The sequence below is a fragment of the Neolamprologus brichardi genome, chromosome 20 (genome assembly GCF_056152115.1).
Source record: "Neolamprologus brichardi isolate AB-2024 chromosome 20, ASM5615211v1, whole genome shotgun sequence".
Lineage (NCBI taxonomy): Eukaryota > Metazoa > Chordata > Actinopteri > Cichliformes > Cichlidae > Neolamprologus > Neolamprologus brichardi.
Window position 1 is genome coordinate 22,651,748 of NC_142123.1, and position 16,852 is coordinate 22,668,599.

Below are 16,852 nucleotides of genomic sequence, written 5' to 3' on the forward strand. Positions count from 1 at the left end.
TTGTTTTTTTCTTCAAAAATGCCTCAATTCTTAATAGGTTCTCCTCTTCCACTACACCCCAAAAGTGCTCTACTGGATGGGATCTGCTGACCATTTGAGAGTACAATGAACTCATTTTCATGTTCAAGAAACCAGTTTAAGATGATCCTTACGGGTTTCATCATACCAGCAGCAATGAGTGTGAATAATTTAAAGTTATTGTGTTGACTTTTGTTGTAACTTCTGCTTCCAGTAGTTAGTCTTACAACAAATGAACTGTTGTGTAGACTGTGTTTTAGTGTGTTTAAAGGTTATAAGGCAAGATATAAGTTTTGGCCAAAAGAGTGATTGGTTTAGAAAGTTAATATTTTAGCAATTCGGGAAAATATTAATGTAGCTTAGGCGTTCTTGCAAAAACTACAATTACCATCACTCTTTGGTCGCTTGGCTAGCGACCTTCCTACGTCATCAAAACGCGTCTCTGTTAGTGTGCTTTTTTGGCTACAGGCACGCGCAGTTTGCTGTTAAATGGTAATTTGTAAATATAAAAAAGGTTAAGATGCCTATGAAAGGAAGGTTTCCGATCAGGAGGACCCTGGAATATCTCCAGAAGGGCGACATCATCTTCAAAAACAGAGTGAAGATTATGACAGTGAATTATAACACACACGGCGAGCTCAGCGACGGAGCAAGGTCAGAGCATCGACTAGGAAATAGACGAGCAGAAATTTCAGCTCATTTTATACACTTAAAAAAAGTCAACTATTTTTGAGCCACGCTGTTGTTGAGATCTCACGTGTCTCATGTTTTATTAACCTGAGCCCATAAACACGTGGATCAGGGGAGAGGGGGTAAAATGCTGTGTGGATCACCTGGTCATCCTTTATAACTACTCTGACAGTATGCTCATATGCATCACTGTGAAAAGTACCGTGTTTTTTAAAGTCATGTTTATCCCTTTGAATTGTTGTAAAGGTCAGAAAAATGGTGAAAGATACAAATCCTTTTTTTTACATTAAGGTTTTAAAATTCAATTCAGTCACAGCAAGTTGCCTCAAGGCACTTTTTATTGTAAGACCCAACAGAGCGATAACCCCAACAGTTAGTTGGCAAGCACTTGGAAACAGTGCAGAAGAAAAACTCCTTTTTAACAAGAAGAAACCTCTGGCAGAACAGGGCTCAGGTAGGGGCAAACATCTGCTGTGAACAGTTTGGGGAGAGTTAAGCCAATATGGGAGAAATGTGCTCTCTTTTTAGTCCCTGTTAGTATTCTCACTGCAGCATTTTGGATCAACTGAATGCTTTTCAGTGCGTCTTTAGGACAGGGATGTCCAACTCCAGGCCTCAAGGGCTGGTGTTATGCAGGTTTCAGATATCACCCTGGGTCAGCACACCTGAATCAAATGATTTGTTCATTACCAGGCCTCTGGAGAACTTCAAGACATGTTGAGGAGGTAATTAAGTCACTTAAATCAGCTGTGTTGGATCAAGGACACATCTAAAACCTGCAGTACACTGGCTCTTGAGGCCTGCTTTAGGACAACTCCATAATAACGAATTAAGATAGTTGAGCTTAGAATGCATGAACTACTTTTTCAGCATTACTTTGAGAGAGGACGTTTTTAACTTTAGAGATATTGTTTAAATGCAAGACCGCAGTCTTACATATTTGTTTAATATGCGCACTGAAGGAAATATCCGGGTCACAGAATAAATCCAAGATTCTTCAAAGTTTCCTAAAAGAAAACAAGTTTTGGATCATTTTACTTTAATCTTTTATCACAATAGTTTTCAGTTGATTTTGCATTAATTCAACTTTGTGTTAAAGTTTACTATATACAGAAGGTTTTCCAGAAACACTTAAAAAAAACAAAACAGCATGATTCCCTTTTTTTTTAATGCAGAAAGCTATAACAACTGTAATGATCTAAATGAAGCTAAATTGTCTTCTCTCTCTGTGTTTTGCAGAAAGTTTGTGTTCTTCAATATTCCTCAGATTCAGTACAAAAACCCGTGGGTCCAAATTATGATGTTCAAAAACATGACGCCGTCATCCTTCCTGAAGTTCTACCTGGGTGTGTAGCTTTACGTGTTGTTGTGTAGTGTTGATACGAAATACTAGAGAAATTAAACTGGGCTTAGATTGATCTTCTTTTGTGTTTTTGTCCAGACGACGGGGAACAAGTAATGGTGGATGTGGAGGGGAAGGACCACAAACGGATTGCTCAACATGTTAAGAAGATTTTGGGCAAATCAGAGTAAGATATACAAGGATTTTTTTTAAAGTGTGAATCGTCTTTTATGAAACAGAAACAAATAGTTTGAAAAAATACCTTCCATAACTTTTCTTAACTCAGTGGCAAACCACTGAGGATTTATAAGAAGTTATGAACCACGTTGCTTAGATGATCTGTCTGAATTAACACTGTGATGTCTGCCTAAAGTCCAGAAGATGGACTACAAAATGAGCATCTTACTTCATCCTGTGTTCCTATCTTGTTGTTTCATACAGCTAATACGAGAACCAACAGTAAAAAATATGATTACATACTAAAGTTGGAATTTTAAAGAAAAACATACACCTGGATATAAACATGAATTCATAATGAATGATGGATGTGACGCTAATAGAACTGTGGTGCACCTTTAATGCACTTTGATCATGTAGACTTTCTTTTATATGTAAATTCTTTTTACCTCAATCAGAAGCAGATCTTATTACAGCAGCATAATGTTCATAATTCACCTGTGGGTTTAACATTACCTTTCATTAAAGGTTCAAAACATATCATCAGGTTACAACATGAAATAGAATCACTGTTCATTAGCATTTAATGGTGACCTGCCACTTCCTTCCGATCCAGTGTATCCTTTCCTAAAGGAGGTAATAAAGGAAGCACTTAAGCACTTTTCCTTTGTATTTAGAAAAGTCAACCAGATCTTATTATGGCTGCCATGCAGATAATTCCAGGTTATTTGCCTCAGTTAGTAACCTTTTTAAGATAAATAGGCTATTCAAGCACACCTCTGGATGTCTGCATACGCTCACATCAGAATATATTTAGGATTAGTTTTACCATTTACTACTATGCAGTGTCAAATGTCCTCTGTGTAAAATCTCTTCTCCAGCGAAGACCAGGCGATCTGTTCATATATTTATTTTACTTAACTCTCTCCACAGAGAGGTGCTACAAGCTGAAGCTCTAGCTAAGATGCAAGCCTCCAACCCCGCCAACTTTGGGCCAAAGAAGTACTGTCTGAGGGAGTGCATCTGTGAAGTGGAGGGCCAGGTGCCATGTCCTGGCACCACGCCGCTGCCTAAAGAGATGACGGGCAAATACAAGGCCCAGATGGCAGCGTCACAGGAGTAGAGTCTGAGAAGGACAGTGGACTTTTGTAGATTTACAGAACAATATTACGGGATTATGTGGCTTCATTTGGTGTTTATATAACTATATGAAAGGACTGGCACTCAACTGTGAAGCAGGAGGAACCAATCATCTGCTACAGTGAGACCTGTTGAAGACTTCGCATGGATGTATATGGGCTGACTGATGTGAGCATTTAAATAAAACCCATTTTTCTCATGTAGCTTCACACTATGTAAATATTCACCATCAATGCTCACATGAAAAGTGGAAAAACAAAACCAAAATGCAATCACATTTTACTGCAGACAGTTTTATTAGTGCTGAGATGGAATTTCCTTACATTTCTAAATCGCTGTGTCCATTTCAAATATTTTCATTTAAATGCAGAGATGTTAAATTACTTTCAAAGATAAAGATCAGCAATTAACATTAATGAATCTCCTTGTGTTATTCACGCTGTCAAAACATTAAGGGTGGTCAAGTGCTTTGCTAAAAATTTTCTGCAGATGTTACAAACACAAAAAACTCTACGAGGAGACTGAAAGCACAAAAAGAGAGTAATGTTAGGACCGGCAGAGCAGCACTCAAGGTGATAATACTTGCTGGCATTCATGTAGTGTTAATATATGTTTAACCGAGAAAAAGAAATTAACCTAAGAATTTATTTAGACTTAACAAATATGAATGACTTCCTTACACAATGGAACTTCAGTGAATTTTAGATGTTTTATTCACTTGTATATGCCTACAGTGTCCCTTGGCAAATAGTGTTTAGTACCTGCTGGGTGAACTGGTTGGATGAACTCTGAATGGACATTTCAGGTGAAACTAGTGATCAGATAACAAGCCGAACATACAGATCTTAGCTGTGATGTCTGACATGCCGGGCTACCAGCTGAACAACACACACATGCAGCCAAAATTCCTGTACTGTAACAAAAACAAAAAAACATCAGGTTGAGGAAGCCTTTTTTTTGGCTCCCTGTTATATAAGATGCAGCATATTTATTGGATGACATAGCAGGTGCAATAAACTGAAGATTTTGGAAATGAAAAAGTCAGGTTTGACACCTTTAGTTTAAGAGTTAATTAACTGGCTGGCTGCAACAATTATAATTAAAACGTTTGCTAGTCAGTGTAACATTAAGCTACACTTTTTTTAGTGGCAGGCCACATTCATGGTTTAATTCTGTGCAATGCATCTTTAACTACTCTTACAAATCTAATTGGTCCAGGCGTATTGACTAAAATTATAATTCAAACACTAATAGCAACTTTGTCAAATAATCTCTTTCCTTCAAACACTGGGCTCCCCAAATGTTTAGTAAATGTTAAATTCCACTTCTTGTTTGATAATAACATGGTCATTTGGACTGTGAGTTATTTGTGGGAAAGTTAGATGTAAAATAATGTGCGCTTTAGCTCTTTACTAAGGGATAAATGAAAAGCAGGAAGTACAATTACCACAGAATGAAGCACCAATACAAGACTTCAAACATCAATGAAACAGATTTTACACATTAAAGTCTGCGAATTTAAGACATTTAAAGCCATTTCTCCAGATAGAGCGGAGTAGTTTCTGAAAAAACTGTAGTCAGTCACCAACTACAAACCCAAATCTCAAGTTGAACTGTGCTTCATGTAGGCAGCAGGTTTTAATAAGGTAGAAGAAGCACTATGTGTGTTTCTGTAGTATCTTTTTTTTTTTATCTTGGGGGGGTCATCACAGGTCTGCCAGTGCTATAGCAGTGCAGTGCTATGATAGGATGTGTGATCTTATCGTTTTATAGCTTTGCAGCCATGGCAGCGTTTTGACTTTGTTCAGAGCTTATACTGAAGAGCCAGATTCTACTCAGAGAACCATGTGACTGTCTCATTTAACATTCGTTAAAAGTGACATTGTTTTATCTTCATTTGTTCATGTTTGCATTTTTACAGCTGGGCAAATAGCTGCAGACATGCCTAAACAAATTAACTTTTACTCACAGTGCTCTAAAATTGTACATGTGCATTAGATTTGAGCCCTTGGCCTAAACAGGCAAGGAAGCCTAAGAAAATGTTTGGAAATTCAGGAAATGACTACTGAAGTCTTGTATGTATTTTTGTTGTGGCATGAACTTCATTTGTGATACAGCAGACCTCACCCAAATTAAATTCTGTGGGCTCAGAAGTCGCATTAAGTGAGCTAACCTTGTGGGACTTGGTAAGTAGCAGGTGATCAGGAGGATTTTGAGGGAAATGTGTCAGTGCTTCTTATTCTTATTCTTCTGCTCCTGGAGGGTTTTTTGTAGCTCTTTTAGGTTCTGTGTCAGAAGGTCAACCTCATCGAGACGCCCGCTGAGCTTTGCATCAAAGATGTAGGCCCTAATGTTGTCTATCTGCTGTAGCAGCAGCTCCTCCTCTATCATGTCCACATCCGGCAAGACCTCATCTTTGTCATCCCCGTCAAATGGGTTAGTCGAGACTTCTGGAGAATTTCCTGAAGCCTCTAGGAATGGGTTACCTTCATCTGTGTCATCATCCTCAAAGGGGTTGCGTGAAACAGTCTCAGCCGGTTTGTCCTCCTCTGCATCTTCATCTTCATCAAAGGGGTTGTATTCTTTCTTTCCGTTGGTTACCTCTTTGTGGTCCTTCTTGATGTCCTCAAAGAACGGATTGGATGGATCATCTTCGGTGGGTGTGGAATCATCCTCTTCAAAGGGGTTAAGGGAGGTGTTATTCTGGCCTTCACCGCCAGGAGGTGTTACATGGCCTCCTAAGCTTCTCAACCTTGGGGGAGACTCCTCCTGGCTTGTGAGAGCAGGGAATGCTCTAAAAGACGGAGGACTTCTTTCTGCCTTAGGAGTCAGCTCCTCTGCTGGTGTGTCCTCTCCCTGGTGACCTCCAGTTGGAGTGATATCTAGAGACCGCTCCCATTTATAGGATGGCTCGGAGGAGTTTACAGCAGAGCTCCATTGCTCTTTCTCCTCCCTTTCCCAGGTCTTCAAGCGATGCAGCTCCCCCTGCTGCAAACTCTCCTCTTGAGCAAGCTTTTCTGAGAGCGCAAGAGCAATACTGGTCTGCTGCTGGTCATACTCATCCTGCAGCTGGCGCAAGTTCTCCTCTAACATGGTCACTTCGTCTGTTCTCTGAGCCTCCCGAGCTTGACGAAGGAATGACTCAATGTTCTCGATCTGCTGCAGAAGGGGGTCTTCCAGTTCGCCACGTGTGTGGATGGAGTCCGCAGAGGGAAGCCAACCACCGGCTTTGGTAATTCGTGGCTCTCTGGGGGCCTGGGGCAGCTCTCCATTGGCATTCACAGGTGGACGGCTTCTTTCCTGTCTCTCCTGCCTCCTCTTCAGAGCCTCCTGTGCTGCCTGTTGAGCAAGAATCACATGAAGGTTAACACATTTAGCCACATCTGTCCAGCTGAAAAAAATAATAGTAACAACATACAGGAACACAATCGTACCAGTCTTTCTTGTTGCAGTCTCTTCTCTTGTTCCTGTTTCCTCTTTTCTTTCAGCTCTTCATATTTGTCCTTAGTGGGTAAAGACATCAGACCTAACAGCTTCTCCTGAAACAGAAGACACAAAGAATGGGCAGATTCATACAAATAAAGAATTCCAGGATGAAGATATGTTGCAGAAATAATGTGTAAATATACTGTAATGCAATGATAAACAGAAACATGCTGCTCTTAAAAATTTCAGCCCCAGACAACATTACAGCACAGATAGCATATTATATTTGTGGTACAACACATTATGGGTTATACACATTATACGTTTTTCTCTCAATGAAAAGCTTTGTTTACAACAACAGACTTTCATCAGCTCAACATACAATATGATGACTGAAGCAGAAACACATTTTACAGACTTGGCAGGTTGCTCATTATCAGTGAACTTCTGTAAAGTAATACTGATAAGAAAAAGGCAATAGGCAAAATGTGCTACAGGTCATGAACTGATTTTATATGGACTATCCCTTTAAGATTACAGTAAAAACACTGATACACTTAAATCATTTCTGGTATATGATAGTCATACTACAGAGAACCCTCTTATTTCTAGCTACTGCTATCTTGGAGCGTTGAATGATTCAAAGTTTAAAATAACTTTTAGTTATCTTATATTGGGCCATGTCAGTGCAGCCAAGCCATTTTAGCTCCACCCCCTTCAGGCCAGCTTTCTTCTGATTGGTTTACTCATTCAAACAGAAGGTTTGAGCAGAAGATGGTTGGGTCTTCTATGCCCACTTTGACCACATGAGAGATAATCAAACTAAGCATAATATAGAGCCAAGAGGAGAAACTGTGTTTAGAGCAGCCTGAAGACGGAGCTTTTGTGCTCATAGAGATCACTTCTACATTCTTTGACCTCATTATTTCAAATTTTATTATAAGCCTGCAGTTAATTAATTTTCCTGCAGTTTAGCTGCTGGCTAAAGTACAGGAAAGTGGTCATTCCTCCAGAATTTCATTACAAGGAAGGATGAAGAAAAATTGTGTTTCTTCATCCATCCTTGAAATTTCCCCTTGTGGGACTAATAAAGGTATATCAAATCAAATCAAATCGTGTTTTTATGTATGAGTGGAAGTTGTCCTGACCTGGACAAACAGCGTGGCGGTATAGCGGATCATTTTCTGTAGCTGGAGCACCTTCGGATGTGGTTGTGGATCATCCTTCAGTCCTAGTGTTAAGATCTTCTTACTAAAAAGAAAAGAAGCCAATTTAATCTTTAATAATGGCATAGTGGGCAAACATGACAAAAGTTTCATTTTGAAGCTGTCAGTCATGACTGCCATATACCTCAGAGCATCGATGAGTTCATAGTATTTCTGGACTTCCAGTCTTAACCCACCAGCAGTGTCAAGATTGTAAGTGGTTTCTCCAGCACTATAAAAGTGTACAGATGACAGAAAGTACTAAAACCATCTCTCCAAACTGAAAAATAAGCAGCTGTCATAAGAAAGTATGAAGAAGTACTTTTTAAATGTGGCTTACTTGAGAGACTCAGCCATTCGGATATACTCTGGAGCCTTTTCATCCACCTTCTCCATGCACATCCTCAGCCTCTGTCAGGAAGACAAATTCAAAGCAAGTAAACAACAGGAAGCTCCACAAGAAACACATTAAATGACAGGAAGGATAGAACAAAGCAAACTCGAGAGGTTGCAAAACAATTCTTAGAATCGACCGCAATGCAAATGGGAACAGATAAAGAACCTGATCTTCACATTAGGAATTAAAGTGATAAACTAACCTCATAAAGTTTCACTATATCTGGCACATGGTCCTTCTCTTCTAACTTCTGCTGTCTCTTCAGAAGTGTGTCCATACAGTGGTGACAGCAGCGAATCTTCTCGTCATCCTTTTCCTCCAGCATGGAGGTTACACTGCTCAAACTGCTGATGCTGCCTCTCCTAGAGCCCATCCCGCTGCTGCCACCTCCCGCTGGTGGAGACTGCGACTGACTGGGACTTCCGGGTACACACAGTGCTTCTCGAGTCCCAGCGATAAGCTTCTCTGTTGAAGGTTAAATAAAAAAGACATGCAGCATTATGACACTTATAGAGAGACTTTTGAGATCAGACAGTTTTCTGTATTTGTTCATGCTTACGGGCCAGGGGTAAGGGAACAAACTCCATGCACTTCCTACACATGATGGACCCACAGAGGCGACAGTGGTGCCGTCTGTTACGTATGTTGAACTTGTTTCCGCAGTCGGGACAAAACGGTACGTCTGAATCATTGACCCATGACACTACAGACTTCTCAATGGCTACAAAGAGGGATAAATTTTTATTATTTAAAATATTTTATGAAGCACAGTTACATATGTAAAGAATATTCAGAGTTATAATGAAAACTCTAACCTCTGATCTTAGCAGCATCTGAGTTGGCTCTGTCAAATGATGTCAGCTAAAACATCATAGTTTATGGTAAATGAGTTGCAAATTTATTTCCAGCAACAGAAGAAAATAAATTGTCTGAATGAGGTAATGTAAGCAAACCTTTTCCAGTCTAATGATGAGCTTGTTGACCTCAATGACATAATGATCTATCCTGGCTGCCCGGTGCTTTTTAAACAAGTCCAGATGACTTCTAGTTACTCCTAAAAAGCAAAAGAAAAATATTTTTTTAGTGTCTTGCATTAACAAATATTGTTGGTTAGCAGAGCTACAGATGACAGTTTTTGCAGTCTCACCCAATTCCTGAGGCTCCCACATGTATGGGTCCACTCCACCATAGTAGAAGGACTCATAACTGCCAGTATCCGGTCTGTCGTCCCCATCCCTCTTCAGCAGTTTATCTTTGGCTTTCTTTGCTTTCTGAACCAAACCTGAAAACAGTGAGACAGTACAATGAAACAGTGTGTAAATGTATCCCGAAACTGTGATTCTTACGCTGATCCAGAGTTAATATTTATAATGACCACATTTTCAGTTTATTCATCCATCTTTCAACATGTGATTGTTGTTATCATGTTTTTCTATTTTCAAGTTCATTACAGTACTATTAATATGCAAATGAAGCCAACCTGCACATGCATCCTTCTAGCCTTTTCATAATTCAATCATATTCCTATTATGTAGAAAGTTGCAGCACCCAACACAGACTGCAAATTCATCCTGACAGCAATTTCCTATAATCCAGTACAGCAGTATTCTTATATTCAATTGCACTGTTTATACTTCTCCTTTTATATGTAAATTGTGTGTATATATATATATATATATCCCCTATAAGCCACATGATCAGACTCTAGATATTTTTTTCTACTATTGGCTCTGTATGATGTAAATGAGATGTACTTAATATGTTCATCTGCAGCACACAGCTCCTGTAGTGACCATATAAGACTCACCCACACTCTTAGGGGAAACTAAGCTTAAATTCTTCACTTCTAACAAAGGATAAACTTCTAGCTGACCCAAGACCCAGTATAAGATAAACAAGAACACGTTTAACTTGTGACTAGTCACACTAGCAGGGTCCACAAATAAAAATACTAAACTAAAAATGAATAATAATAGGTTTCCTTTCAAAAGCCCTTTTTTTTCCAAACTAGACAGTACACTGTACGATTTTGTGTCTTTAGAACACAACAGGAGTAAATTAGCCCTGTAGCAAAGAGTAAAACACAGAATCTGCAACTAACTTTTTAGCTGTCCCCGAACATGGCGGTCATCTCCAGAGTGCTCCTCTTCATAGTGGTCTTGGAGTTGGTAGAATGACTGGAGGTCCTTTAGGCACAGTGGGCAAAGAAAACCCTCCTTTACTTCACCTGTGCCCTCAAAGGGGGGTGGGTAGCTGGAGGCCATGACAACAAGTGTCAGTGCTGCTGCAGAGGGGGTGCAAAGTGGCACGTTCTCACTTCGGTCCACATCTCATGGGGTGTGCAACCTACCCCACAGTAGCTCCATAATGCCTGAGAAAATCCCAGGATACTGAGACAAGTACACTGAGGCCACATACAAAAGACTTGAGCCACCGATCATTTCTTTATATTTGCGATGCAAAAACGTAGTTTGTACAATTCTAACAAGCTTGTAAATCAATATTTGTTATGACCAGATTTATTCTTCAATACAGGATGAACTCTCTTAGGCAAACGTTCTTTTAATTTTTTCGGTCATCTTCGGGAATTGTTCTCCACGCCTCTTAAAAGAAATTCAAGGCTCTTCTTTGTATGTTGGCTGTCTTTTGTTCTATTCTCTGTCAAAATTACCCCCACACTGCTTCAACACTGTTAACGTCCAAGTTCTTCAGAGGCAAATCCACGATTGATAGTGTGACAATGTGTGTTTTTCTATCCAGGTATGCTTTTACTGCATTAGAGGTGTGTGTTTGGGATCACTGTCATGTCGAAAAATGAACCCACTGCCAATCACACGCTTTCCAGGTTCTATTGCATGGTGGCTCAGAATCTGGTGATGCTTTTTTGAGTTCACGGTTCATTCAATTTTGCCAACGTCCCCAACACAGCTGGCTGAAATGCAGCCCATAATCATGGTTGTAGACACTATTATACCTCTCCGTGGGGCTCCTCCATATAAAATAATGATTTGAATCAGAACCAAAACTAAAACTGTTAGTCTGAGAAGAGAGAATGTTTGTATGCTTGAATGATCCATAAGTGTTAACTTAACACAATTTTAAGCTGCTTAAAAAACAAAAATACATTCCTCTGAGAATGGTCACTTACAAGGACTGGACTGAAAATTAATTTAAAAAAGCATTAACAGATCTTCAGAAAGCGTGTAGGACCATTGCTCAAGACCACTTAAAAAATACAAGAAAGTCCGGCTCATTGGATGAAAAATATAAAGGAATGAAGTGTGGCTCAAGACTTACACACAGTATTGGACATCTTTAAAAAATTAATACATTAATTAATACTTACATTTAAGGTAATAATATTGATTAGAATACTATTATGCACATTCAGATACATTACTATTACAACTGCATTATAATAGCAAAACTTAGCTTAAGTCGACCCACGCATTTAGCGGAAAAAACGCTTAACTGGACGGGAAGTATTAGGTTCCCTAGCTGCATACCAGAGGTGTTTTACTAAGTGATAGCTGGATACGAGCCATGAAAGGACTTACCTTTATTGTTTATTATTTAGGCTAACTTTGGGCGCCGTTATACCACACAGGGGATGTGGCGTAGAAAGCTAGCAGCTGCTCTCGCCTTCTTTTGCAATCGTTTCTCCCCTCACGCTGTTCAAAAACGCGACATTAACAAACTTCCAACTGCACAAAAGCAAACAAATACCTACTGACTATTGGACGCGATAAAAAAAAATCTGCACTTAGTCTACAAACGAGCCCGACAGTAGCTGTGTTGTTGACAGTTCGAGTTTTCACTGACAGAAGCACAACAGCAGCGCCAGCAGCCCTGCCTGGTCATGTGACTGACATCCAGTCGGTATGGAAGGAGAGGAGGGACAAAACTTGATTTTGCGGTTGGCGCTCCATCAGGAAACTTCTCCGCAATGTAAGTACATATTTGTTATATCCAACTTTTGGTTGTCTGTATTTTGTGCAAACCTGCACTGCTACCGTAAATAAACATTTTTTTAACTCTAACAACAGTTTGTCATTCACGATGGAGGGTGATAGGAAAAATTCAAGGCTGGATAACTAAGGGTGTGTTTTTTTGTGGTTGGGATGTGTGGTTGGGTTTGGCCAGCTTCATTAACTGCAACTACAAGCCTTAGGGTGAATCCAGCTGTATTATGTAACCCTAGAACCTTTATTTGATCCATTTTCAGTTTGTATAAGCTACAGTTCCCTAGTTTTATCCTACAGCCTTTTTTTCACTCGTTAAAACACAGTTTAAATGCTACTTGGACTGTGCACTTACCTGACTGGCATTTATTGTTTTATAATATTCTTTTCAAACATTTATAACTTTTTAAAATGAAATAATAATTTATTTAGTTAAATTACTCATCATCACCGTTGGTACCAAGAGCACAGCCTGTATATATATATATATGTGTGTGTGTGTGTGTGTATAGCTCATTATATAATAAACACGTTGCCAGTCCACTGACACTTGGCTATTCTGCTAGAGTTGTGAGTGTTCGGCGAAACATCTCCAATATTAGGTCTCCATCGTTAACTCACATGCTTGATGAATAATTTGCATATTGATCAGGCTGGTGGACAGCTGCTCCCAAGGCTCTGATGGAATGAGCCTAATTAAGCTGGGGAGTGGATATCTGACACACTCTGTCTGTTACTGAATTGCATAAATCATTCTCTAAGAGGCTTAGGCAGGGTGACGACTACATACTAATTAGGCTTGTGTTGAATCAACAGTTTAATGGTGCACCATGAGGCATTGCATTTACTGGAACTGAAGCAAACCATACGTTTTTACCAATGCGTTTATTGTCCAACAAAAACATTGGTGGTTGACTTTAAGGCAATGGCAGCTTTTAATTTATAACATTAGCTTCAAATTACGTAAACCATGCAGTAATGTAGAAAAATAAGCAGTGACACAATTTATTTGCTGTGATATTCATTATATTTTACACGAGTAGAAAATAATGAAACGCAAATCGAACAGTGGAGGGAGCTTTTATGTGTAAACATAGACACTTTAATTTGATCTTAACACAAGCTGAACTGACGAGCGCCTGTTGCCTCACAGAGGCAACATCGCTAAAACCATCTGACTAATGTTTTAATCATCTGCCTCAATGTAAGAATAAATAATCTCGTCAACTGAATGAATGTTATTTATAACGATAGCTATTAAAAGATCAACATATGGCACAAACTCTTCTGAAAAAACAAAACAAAAACGTCTGTACAGCTATATAGTTATTCCAAAGTTTGGATGGCAATTACGCATGAGCTCTCCAAAAAAATGTCAGACAAATGGCTTGCGGTAATGATGTCTCAAATGTCTTTAAAAGAACAAGCGGTGGCACAAAAGGTTTAATGATCTTTTTTTCATTTTTTTTTATAATTCATTGTGGTCATTTAATTTATACATTTATTTGTTTACAACACAGCGAAATACGCACTCCTGTCTAATCTACTCTCCATCCACTAAATCCTCATCCAGTGCAAACCTTTTACCCGGGTGTTGTCTCTTCTCCTCGGCGTGGCCCTTGTTAACGTTGTCTAAAAAGTCGAGCAGCAGGCTGGTCTTGCTGCAGCTCGCAGGGTCCAAAACGTCACACGGACTGTTTGTGCCTAAATCCGGACTCGAGTTATCCCAAAACCGTTTCCCAGGGTGCTGACGCTTTTCCATCTCAGCGAGGTCTTCTTCTCCATCCGCGTCCGCATCCCCGTCACTGTCGCCGTCCTCATCCTCTAGAAGACGCTTACCTGGGTGCTGGCGTTTGCTGTGCAGCACCAGGTAACGCTTGCCTGGGTGTTGCCGTTTTGAAAGTTCACTGAGCAGGAGGATGGGGTTGTCAGAACTGTGACCCGCCGTGGAGCGCTTTCCCGGGTGCTGCCTTTTCTGCAGCTCTAGGAAAGAGTGCGTTTCATCTTCGCGCTTGCCCGGGTGCTGTCTCTTTTGAACATCAAAGTACTGTTCATCCTCGTCCTCTTCTCTCCTTCCTGGATGCTGCCGCTTCTCCAAATCATCACTATATCTCTTACCAGGGTGCTGTCGTTTTGTCACCCATTCTGGCTGAGAGTAATAGCCGCCTGAAAGAAAACAAGAGAGGAAAGTGGCTCTTAAATGTTTCAGAAGTCACTGATAAAAACCCGGTTTCTCTCTACCGCGTGCGCAGATAATCGAAAACCTTTCTTTGATTATTATTATTATTTTTAATTATAAAGGAGACATATTCTCTTGCAATGCCGATGTTAACTGTTTAGCAATTACTTAAACAAAAATGTCTCCAAATGATACCTGAAAAGTGCGCACGAAACTATAAACTACTGAGAATGTGCTGCAACTTTCAGGTACATCTAAGATATACCCGAAGTATCAGTATCGTAGGAAATTGATTTTATGACATTTTCTTAACTCAGAAAATAACATATGTTTTACGCACCATTTCTCCCGTCTTCATCCTGCAGCTTTTTGAGAATGGACCGTAACAGGAGAGTCTCTGCTCTCTCTAAAATAATGTCGTCTATGGTCTTTCGGTCAGTCTCATCCTCAGCAGACATGCTCTGTCCTCCAGACACCATCAAGTTGCAGACCGTTAGAGATGCAAGGATAAGCAGACATGTCGACTTCATGGTAATTTAGTTTTTCGTCTGAAACAGATCACGGCAGATAGGAAATATTAAACAGAAACAATATTAACGTGGGTGAACTGGTTTGTTGTCTACTCTGCACCACTGTATTTAAGTCAATTTTGGGACCAGACGTTTCGTTTTTGAATAGAATTTTTTTAAGTACAATTTTTATTTTTATTTTTTTATCTTGAGAAATCCAGTTTTAGCAAAGCTGCTAACCAAGCCTTTGAGGCTTTGAGATCGCAGCAGCTTTGAAGATTGTTTTTTACAAATAAATCTAAGAGAACTCTAAAGACTCACCTAATAAATATGAATAAAACATGATGCATGAGATCTATCCAGATCAATTAAAGAACAACCCTTAACCAGCAGACATATTTACATTTCCAATGAGATTAGTCTAAAAGCCTCACCTGGTAAAATATTGTCCTTTCCCCAGTTTCTGGTACTACCGGCAGTGATAATAGTTGCTTTCAGTCGCTCGCAGCAGTTGGTGACCTTAAAGGCCAAGTCTAGAGGTATGAGCAGATAACTTTCCGTCCCGGCATTTATACGAAACGGTCACTGTCGTCACACCAACACTGGAGTAATTTTTCAGGATCCTTCGTCCCTATTGATGTCACCAAGTCGTGCGCAACTGGATGTGGTGAATGATCGGCCAATAGGAGCTTCTGCTCAATATCTATCTATCTATCTATCTATCTATCTATCTATCTATCTATCTATCTATCTATCTATCTATCTATCTATCGATCTATCTGTGTGTGTGTGTGTGTGTGTGTGTGTGTGTGTGTGTGTGTGTGTGTGTGTGTGTGCGTGCGTGTGAAATGTAAACAAAAGCAACAACAACAAAAAACAAACAATGACAGAGAGTGACAGAAGGCAGGATTTATTTATATGATGAATATATGAAAGAAAGAACAACTTTATAACAACTTTTGTAATGCACTAGTGCTTTTGTAATGCACTAGTTTATAATATATATGTATATGTATATGTATATATGTGTGTGCATATATATATATATATATATATATATATATATATATATATATATATATATATATATGTATATATATATATGTCTCTGTGTGTATTCCGTGCTTTTTTCATTTTATTTTAGTATGTACTGTTTTTACTGCTTCTCTTAGATGATTACATAAACGGTCAGTATCTTATCATAAAATGTGGACATCTCCCATGGTGTGCCAACGGGGGCTGTAGCATGATGTGGGCTATTCATGCTTTTCTTAAATACCCTTAGGTCATGGGGCTCAGGAGGGTGGGCTCACCCCATCTGGTTCTTCTGAGCACATACTGTATAGCCTAATGCAGTTTCTGGTCACGAAGCAGCAGTGCTGAATGTATCAGGGGTGGGTCTAACAAGTTTTACATGGCTGAGTGGGATGTTGACTTACTAAGCAACCAGAACAGGCAGAATGTGAAGTCTTCTGAAGCAGTTTTATTGTTTAATAACCTCTAGATATGTTTTTCCCTTCTCTTTCAACAGAATTAAATGTTACCCAAACCTGATTGTTCCACTCTGCCTGGCACTATCATATATGTAGCTATAGCTCATCAATTGCTTTAGTGTGTGATCTTATCTAAGGTTCACTAAAGCTATAGGTGGTTTTCACTCATTGCTTCACATTTCAAATCACATTCAAAACGTGAAAATAGTCCACTTTTTTTCTGGCTGTATTAACTGGACCAGAGCTGGCTATACTTAGAGTATTTCCACAGGTGAAAAACCCACAGGTGAACTTTACATATTAATGGGTCATTT

General features: G+C 39.4%; 3 protein-coding genes across 4 annotated transcripts; 1 reads left to right on the top strand and 2 right to left on the bottom strand.

Annotated features, from left to right (window-relative positions):
* The first annotated feature begins 453 nt into the window (after window positions 1-453).
* Window positions 454-3,783, top strand: mrps25 (mitochondrial ribosomal protein S25). Its single transcript, XM_006796419.3, has 4 exons — window positions 454-672; window positions 1,948-2,054; window positions 2,150-2,237; window positions 3,161-3,783. The coding sequence occupies exons 1-4, from the start codon at window positions 539-541 to the stop codon at window positions 3,348-3,350; spliced, it is 519 nt and encodes a 172-aa protein (XP_006796482.1). The 5' UTR covers window positions 454-538; the 3' UTR covers window positions 3,351-3,783.
* On the bottom strand, window positions 3,640-12,251 carry rbsn (rabenosyn, RAB effector). Of its 2 annotated transcripts, none has more exons than XM_006796418.3 (12): window positions 11,953-12,251; window positions 10,497-10,766; window positions 9,543-9,677; window positions 9,349-9,449; window positions 9,211-9,256; window positions 8,955-9,116; window positions 8,598-8,860; window positions 8,339-8,409; window positions 8,144-8,230; window positions 7,942-8,044; window positions 6,802-6,906; window positions 3,640-6,706 (listed from the first exon to the last, which is right to left on the bottom strand). In XM_006796418.3, exons 2-12 carry the CDS (start codon window positions 10,657-10,659, stop codon window positions 5,594-5,596), a joined length of 2,349 nt encoding a protein of 782 aa, XP_006796481.2. In that variant the 5' UTR covers window positions 10,660-10,766; window positions 11,953-12,251; the 3' UTR covers window positions 3,640-5,593. The 2 variants fall into 2 exon arrangements, with proteins under 2 accessions (XP_006796481.2, XP_035766055.2); XM_035910162.2 differs by having other exon boundaries at window positions 10,497-10,785.
* Window positions 12,252-13,361: 1,110 nt separating this feature from the next.
* trh (thyrotropin-releasing hormone) lies at window positions 13,362-15,571 on the bottom strand. Its single transcript, XM_006796420.2, has 3 exons — window positions 15,480-15,571; window positions 14,877-15,084; window positions 13,362-14,523 (listed from the first exon to the last, which is right to left on the bottom strand). The coding sequence occupies exons 2-3, from the start codon at window positions 15,064-15,066 to the stop codon at window positions 13,901-13,903; spliced, it is 813 nt and encodes a 270-aa protein (XP_006796483.2). The 5' UTR covers window positions 15,067-15,084; window positions 15,480-15,571; the 3' UTR covers window positions 13,362-13,900.
* Window positions 15,572-16,852: the final 1,281 nt, after the last annotated feature.